Here is a 7,543-nt window from a genome sequence, read left to right on the forward strand (position 1 = left end):
CCTCGCTCGAGCGTCTTCCCGAGTAGTGGAGGCGCAAAAGCTGAAACCCCGCCCCGATAGAGGAGCCAGAAAAAGAATAAGGGGGACGCGGATGGAGAGATGGCGCCGTCCTCGAATTGGAGCACCTGCCACCGGGGCGTCCAAGCTCTGGGGGAACCGAGGAGTAGCCTTTGAAGACTGCGGCCCGGGTGAGCTCCCCGCCGGGACCGCTGCGTGGCTGGAGCGGGCGCTGGGCCGGTTCTGCTTGAAGGTGAGGGCGCAGAGCCTGCAGCAGCTGCTGGATTGGAAGGCGGAGATGCGCAGGATGGTTGCCGTGGTGGGGGCCCGTGAGCAAGGGGCCACTGCAGCCGTTCCACGTCACGATCAGTCCACCCAAACTCCGGAACCAGCCCTGATTACGTGGGAGCCGGGGGCCAGCACCGCAGCCAGAGGTCCAGAGAGAATGCCGCTGATGGAGGAGGGGGTCCCGAGCACGCTGCCCCCGCCACCATTCCTAACGGCCGTCAGTGGTTCTGGACTGAACTGCCTATGGAAGGAGAACCCAATGTACCACCCGGTCCCAGAGTGGGCCGACCCCCTGCGGTGGTAGCCGCCTCAAAGTCAGCGGGGCTCCGCTGCAAGTTGTCCCCGTTGGGACCACCTGTACCCAGTTTGAAAGTTTTGAATGATAAGTAAAGATGATCAACCGAAGAAGTTCACCTCATTGTACCGTGATTGAACCGGCCGTTGCTGGCAACTGTTGTCCCCGAAGGGACTGTTTGCAAACCGTTGCGTAAGGAACTGCTTATGGACAAGCCCAAGAACTTGCAGGGCAACCACAAACTAGTGGGATGTAAATAAAAATGTTTTTGGCTTGACACCGTTACCGCCTACGGAGAGGCAGATTTGGGAGGATGGGCCTGGAGGAAAGGGATGGCCCAGGCCCGCCACTACCATAACCGGTGGCAATCCTCCGGGGGTCCAGGGGTCCCCTTGGACGCGGGTTCCCTGAAAGAGACAGAACCCGCTCGGGCAACTTGGTGCTGGACTAGGGTCAAGGGGTGCTGCCCACTTCTTAGGGGCAGCATCAGGGCCAGGTTGTTTGGGTGGGAGAAGAGCAGAAGCCGTACTGTTGAAACTGTTTATGATGTTTTTACATGTTTTACCGTTTTTACTCTTTTTCAGTTGTGAAAATAAAACCGGTGATGGACGGGCAGCCCGCGGACGGTCTGCATTTTACTAAGGGGGAATGTGGCGCCCTGGACAAGCCAGGTCGTCACAGGTACTACACCAACACACCCCACACCCTGGCTAGGCACACCTAAGTCAAACACAAATCCTTGTTGCCTTCCTCCAGGGGCTGTCCACACCAGGGGGTGGGCCAGGCGGTTGGTCCCGCCCACCGAGGAGTTCACAGTCCTGGAGGCGGGAAAAGTTGGCAGATCAATGTGGGAGAGGAGTGGTAAAGGAGCAGCCTGACGGTGTCCGGGTGTGTGGCCCGGGCATAGACAGCAAGGTTGGCAGACGGTGGTGATCGTCTGCAGGAGAGGCTGATTGGAGTGAACCGTACAGACCGGGGACGGGCGGTGGCCCGCCGGTACCGGATCGGGGAGTGAAGAGAAGCCAGCACCATTTGGCAGGGCCTACGGACCCCGACCAGGCTAGGAGTCGCCGTAAAACCGGTCAAATCCATTAGCGAAGGGAACCTCCGGGGTTTCCCAGCAGTCAAGACCCGATTGAAGGCAACAGCTCACACCGTAGAGGGAAACACAGTCACCGCCAAGGCTACAGTTCCCAGGGCCAGAGCCTGCGGGCAAAAGGGGCTCCCTCAGCATCCATCCAAGCTGGGGAGCGGGTTACCGGTGGGAAGCCATTGGAACCGTAAACACAACATAGGTGCAGGGAAAGGCAGTCACCATCAACCTACCAGGATGAGAACAACCGCAGCCGCCTGTGGGACCCGTCCATCCAGCTGTTTGTTTGACCAGAGACTCTGTATGAATTACTGGCTGAGCGAGTACCACCGTGCCGTGCGGCACAGTGCTGCCTCCATGACCCTGCACCTCACCAGGCCCCGTAACCCGCCTGTCATCCCTACCCCCCTCACCGGGCCCCGGGACAACCAACCCCCTACCCACGGAGGGGAGAACCAACATCCAAGCTGCTCCCTGTCATCGCTCCCGGGATCCCCGTCCAGAGCAGCGGTGGTGTCACAACTTCACCACAACCGTGGGTGGCGTCACAGACAATATCCCCAAACCACACACCAACCCCATTTTCACTCACGGGCGAGGAACACCGCTCGAGTCCCCAGGATCCGGCCCACCGCTCGAGCCACCACCGAGCAGCAGCAGCAGCCGGACCCAAGCAGTGGGTGAGCGCAGCGTCCCCTCCTCCGCCCGCAACATAGTCATTCTGTGTGACTTCAGATAGGCAAATCCAGTCAGGATTCCCTTCAATAGCCAGATCAAGCTAGCAGTCACATGTTGACTAGATACTCATCCGCTTCTCCCAGTAGTAATCCACAGTCAGGATTCCCTTCAATTGCCAGATCATGCTAGCAGTCACATGTTGACTAGATACTCATCCGCTTCTCCCAGTAGTAATCCACAGTCAGGATTCCCTTCAATTGCCAGATCATGCTAGCAGTCACATGTTGACTAGATTCTCATCTGCTTCTCTCAGTAAGGGCTCTTTTCCATCTGTGATTTTCTTGTGCGAGTGTGATCCGATGCAAAATTGGATTGCACTCGCACCAGTATTAAACTATGTGACTATGCCATCGTGAGTTTTTTCTCTACACGAATCGGACTCAAAGTGAAATCGCAGCATGCTGCGATTGTCAGCGAGACTCCGCTTTCACACCCCCATGCAACCCTATGGGTGCGAGAAAAATCTTACAATATGGATGACAAACGCATGTCATATGGATGGCATACGTATGTCACACGGATCCTTGGTATGAAAAATCTACAGACTCGCACGGCACTCGCACAGCACTCACATGACACTCGCATGTCATACGAATGCTAGGTGCGAAAAAAAAAAAACAGACCATACACATGACACGCACCCCACTTTCTAGGCGAGTATCGCTGCGATTATTTAATCGCAGATGGAAAAGTGCCCTAATGCACACTGTCAGGATTCCCTTCTATAGCCAGATGAAGCTAGCAGTCATGTATTGACTAGATTGACATCCGCTTCTCCCAGTATTAATCCACAGTCAGGATTCCCTTCAAAGGCCAGATCAAGCTAGCAGTCACTTGTTGACTAGATTCTCATCTGCTTCTCTCAGTAATACACACTGTTCGGATTCCCTTCAATAACCATATCAAGCCAGCAGTCATGTGTTGACTAGATTGTCATCAGCTTCTCTCAGTAAGGGCTCTTGTCCACTTGCGAGTAAAAAATCCCTGCGATACTCGGCCAGAAAAGTGAGTCGAGTGTCATGTGTATGATCTGCCTAGGGACTGCGTATGGTGTGTTTTTTTTATCTCACATAGCTTCCGTATGACATGCGAGCATCATGCGAGTGCTATGTGAGTGCTATGTGAGTGCTATGCAAGTAGCGTCTGACTGGCTACCGGAGGAATCTCCAGTAATACCAGGTCTGGCCACGGTTACCTGCACTAAACTCCGGAGCTGTCACCTGAGCTCCAGAGTTCAGCCCGGCCTGTCTGCAGCTGTGATTAACCTGTACAGCAATCGCCGGAGAATCAATCACTCGGCACTCACTGTTCAGTCTAGGCTGCACTCTGGAGTTCAGTGCATGTAACCGCGGCCAGGACTGGTATTACTGGAGATTCCTATGCAAGTGTGTAGATTGTTAACATCAAGGATCTGTGTGACATGCGTATGCCATCAGTATGACATGCGCATGCCACCCGTATTCTGATTTTTTTCTCACTCCCATAGGCTTGCTTGGTGGTGCGAGAGCTGATACTCGGTGCAAATCGCAGCATGCTGCGATTTCACCTAGAGCAGGAGACGTATAAAATTAAGCTAGTGGACAATGCCTCATAGCTTAACACTGGTACCAGTGCAATCTGATTTTTTATCGGATCGCACTCACACAGGAAAATCGCAAGTGGACAAGAGCCCTAATGCACACTGTCAGGATTCACTAATCTGCAGCTCAATAAAGTGACTGCAGAAACCTCTCAATCCTGGAAAACCCTTTATATATTTCCAATTGTGCACAGCAGAAAAAGACAAGGATCACCGTATGATAAGCTATAAGTGAGAAAATCAGAGCTAAAATAGGTGTAAAGATTAAATCTTAGTATAGTCTAAAAGTAACAGTTGGTATAAATTCAGGTTATCAGAAAAGTTACCAACGACATGCTGAATATACACTAGGCATAAATAAAACTGAGTGTGAGTATGTGATCCATTATGATTGGCGAGCGTACAGCAGACTGCTCAAACGAGGCACGAAACGGCAGGGATCACAACATAAATGACACAGATACAGAATTAAAAAGGCCAGGAAAAGTTAAGCAAATGTATTGCGATAGCTGTCAGAGACTGGAAAAAAAACACTTGCTGAAAAATAGATTGGTCAGATATATGAGGATATTAAATGATAAACACATTAAAGTTTGGGGGAAATATTTAGTGGATGATACATTTACTTTTTCATGTATAAAAAGCAATTATTCCCATTCTCGTGTCATGCTCTAAACTTCAGACAATATTTTAACGAAGGATTTACCCAAATTACCTTAGTGGTCAGTGGCATGATCTGCTCTTGCTCCAGAATACTGAGGAATGGTATCTCCAGGAAACTGGACAAAAATTCCAATTGTAGCAGCTCCTCCTGGGACTGAGGGAATGCCAGCACTGCAGCCACTCCTTGGGCAACTATCACCTGGCATAACCATCGTGCCAACGAGACAGGATCCCTCTCTCTTGGAGCCCCCGAAACCACCTCCAAACTCAAATTGTATGGGAGTAAACTGCTGCGACTGATTCGGGACAGAACATTCTGGATTCTTGTCTGCGAGTGTCCAGCCAAGGGCAAGAGGGCACCAAGACGAACTGTGTGCCCAATACGGGCAAGAATACGACATGGTTGTGGGTGACCACAGCAAGGCACCAAACTGCAGAATACATTAAGGTATAAACAAAACCAGTGCAGAATATCCATGAGGTGAAGCCAAGAGGGGAGGGGGCAAATAAAGGTAGATGAAAGAATGGCAGAGGTAGAAATGTGGAGAAAGATTTAGAAGAGGAGTAGGATGGGGTAGCGAAAGAAGGACAAAATAACAAACATGCAATTGGGGAATGGTGTGAGAAGGCAGAGAACAGTGATGAGGGAGGTCTAAGTGCATGAGAAAGGAGGTCAATGTGAATGTACCAGAATATGGATGATGAACAACTATCCAGGTAAAATGGTGCGGTGTATGAAGAGAAAGGAGGGTAGGATCCCAATCTAGAAGGATGACGGGAATGTAAGGAAAGAAGTCTGTCCAGGATGAATCAGACTGGATGCCGAGTTGAGCTCAGCTCTGCCACTATTTGCTGGAGTCTGGCGATACTGACAGAACAGAGTGAGAGAGGGGAGGGAGAGAGACCAGGAGGGAGAGAGGGACCAGAGGAGAGGAGGTCAAAAATATTGATGAACAGGAGAAGAAAACCAAACAGAAGAGATAAGAGACACCGAGAGGGGATTCTGAAAGGCAAGCATTGGAAAGGAACAAATTAACCTGCCAGTCACAGACTGAAACTTGAGAAAAACAGGGCAAGACAGACGAGGATATTCAGAAAACTAGAATAAAAGGAGGCTTTCAGGGGTTAACTAGAAAGAAAGCGAAAACTGGAGACAGGCAGATATAGGGTATTGTAGATAGGTTATTACTTTGGGACTGATGTGAGTTATTATCCAGGTTCACAGATTTAAGGCCAATCTATAGAGAGGAGGGTCCTGAAGCATTAATAGATCTCTGAGACTGTCTGGGGCACTGATTACAAGACAAGGGCAAAGGAAAAGAAATGAGAAAGGATATGAGCATATCAAGATTTTATGGTAGGAACACTGAAGGTTCATTTACAGCGAAGCACACCGCAACATGTGCACCAACACAAGTAGGGGACACAAGGGAGTGGACAAAGCTATTTAGCCATTTTTAGGTTTAGACTGCAGTGGTGTCCCGGTCATCGTGTGGCCTGAGAAAACACTGCCAAGAATTGCAATTGCTAATGCTTAACTCTTTCAATGCCACTAAGTCAGTAATTAATATCATGCTGAAACCAAAGCAGTTTGGCCATAAATACTGGGGCTATTTGGGGTCAAAATATATTTGTCTTTTTTCCTGTAGTTTAAGAAATCTGGATGGTGCCCAAAAAAAGGCAATTGTATCAGAGGAAAACTGCCAAGAGGAGATGGAAGGGAAGAAGCAATGCCAAATGGAGGGAGTTAACGCATGACAGAAGAAATCTGTTTGTGTGGAGGGGGCACAGGTAGAATTATAGTGTTGGACAGAAGTGAGCTAGGAGAATAAATGGAAATTAGGAGGAACACCAGATTCAACGTCTGATGCAACAGGAGGATGGGAACTCTGCGGTGGAGACTAGATGTGTGTACCATGCACATGCTTCATTAGGCACAGAAGTGCAACTGAGAAGGGAGGGTGCAAAGGTCCTAAGGTCTGGTTGGAAACAAAAGGAAAGATGTGCTGTAAGGAAGATAGTCCTCACACATACAGAATCATGGATTAATAAACATAAAATAGGAGATAGGTCCTGAGATGCACCAGATGGCTGCCTGGAACAGGCGGTCCCTAACAGGTGACTGCACAGGGAAGACCTTCCAGCAGTTATCTTCTGCTGACGTGGAAAATAAAGGAGCTGTGCTAACTGGCTGCTCGGAGATGGTGTGGCAGGATTTGTATGGAAGCAGGTAGTCAATCTTCTGCCTGTGTCACAGACAGAGAAAGCCCTTTTGCTGTGTATGTGACCAACACTCTAATGAAGGTGGAGATTTTTTTTTCCTGTCAGTCATTGTTACGTATTTTCTCTCCAGACTTCCACAGAATACACACTTAGATTAAACGTGTAGAATAAATCTGAAAAAAGAAACCTAGGAGGATAGATGGCAGAAAAAAAAAACCTATTTACTTACTGATATGAATGTCTGGATATTTTTGCATTACCGGAATAACAATTGTCTACAAAATGTCTGGAGAATCCGCAGCACATTCGCCAACCTGATGAGAAAGGAAAATATCCATGAATGACAGTAATATTTTTAATTACCTTTCTGTCCAGAACGCAAGATTATATGAGCATTGCGTAGAATAATAACGTGTCACACTCCATAAATGCTTCTACGTAAGGCAGAGAAATGGACGGCTGTAAGGTGCTGCCCAACGGAAAAATTACATCACCAGATACCAACATTATCAATAGGATGGGAACATGTTTATCCAAAGTCCATCGATTCTTTACAAAGGAGGCTACTTGTCACTTCACACAAAGCACAGGTCCGAATTGTAAGTGTACAGAATGAAGACGGAGCACAGACCGAACAAATGTATTAGATGAAGGAGTTTCCACAATG

At 49.0% G+C, this 7,543-nt stretch overlaps 1 protein-coding gene across 2 annotated transcripts in view; it reads right to left on the reverse strand.

Moving 5' to 3' along the window:
• Positions 1–7,180, reverse strand: part of GRIN3B (glutamate ionotropic receptor NMDA type subunit 3B) — a 426,090-nt gene extending 418,910 nt beyond the window's left edge. The window contains exon 1 of one of the 2 annotated variants that reach the window (XM_075314677.1): positions 7,106–7,180. Coding sequence is in view for 1 of the 2 variants with exons in the window: in XM_075314668.1 (XP_075170783.1) it covers positions 4,706–5,131 (426 nt within the window). In the remaining variant the exon portion in view is untranslated. Of the gene's footprint in view, positions 1–4,705; positions 5,518–7,105 lie in introns of those variants that run through there. The other variant, XM_075314668.1, reaches the window with a different exon arrangement.
• Between the last annotated feature and the right edge of the window lie 363 nt (positions 7,181–7,543).

Source organism: Anomaloglossus baeobatrachus, chromosome 1 (assembly GCF_048569485.1).
Source record: "Anomaloglossus baeobatrachus isolate aAnoBae1 chromosome 1, aAnoBae1.hap1, whole genome shotgun sequence".
Lineage (NCBI taxonomy): Eukaryota > Metazoa > Chordata > Amphibia > Anura > Aromobatidae > Anomaloglossus > Anomaloglossus baeobatrachus.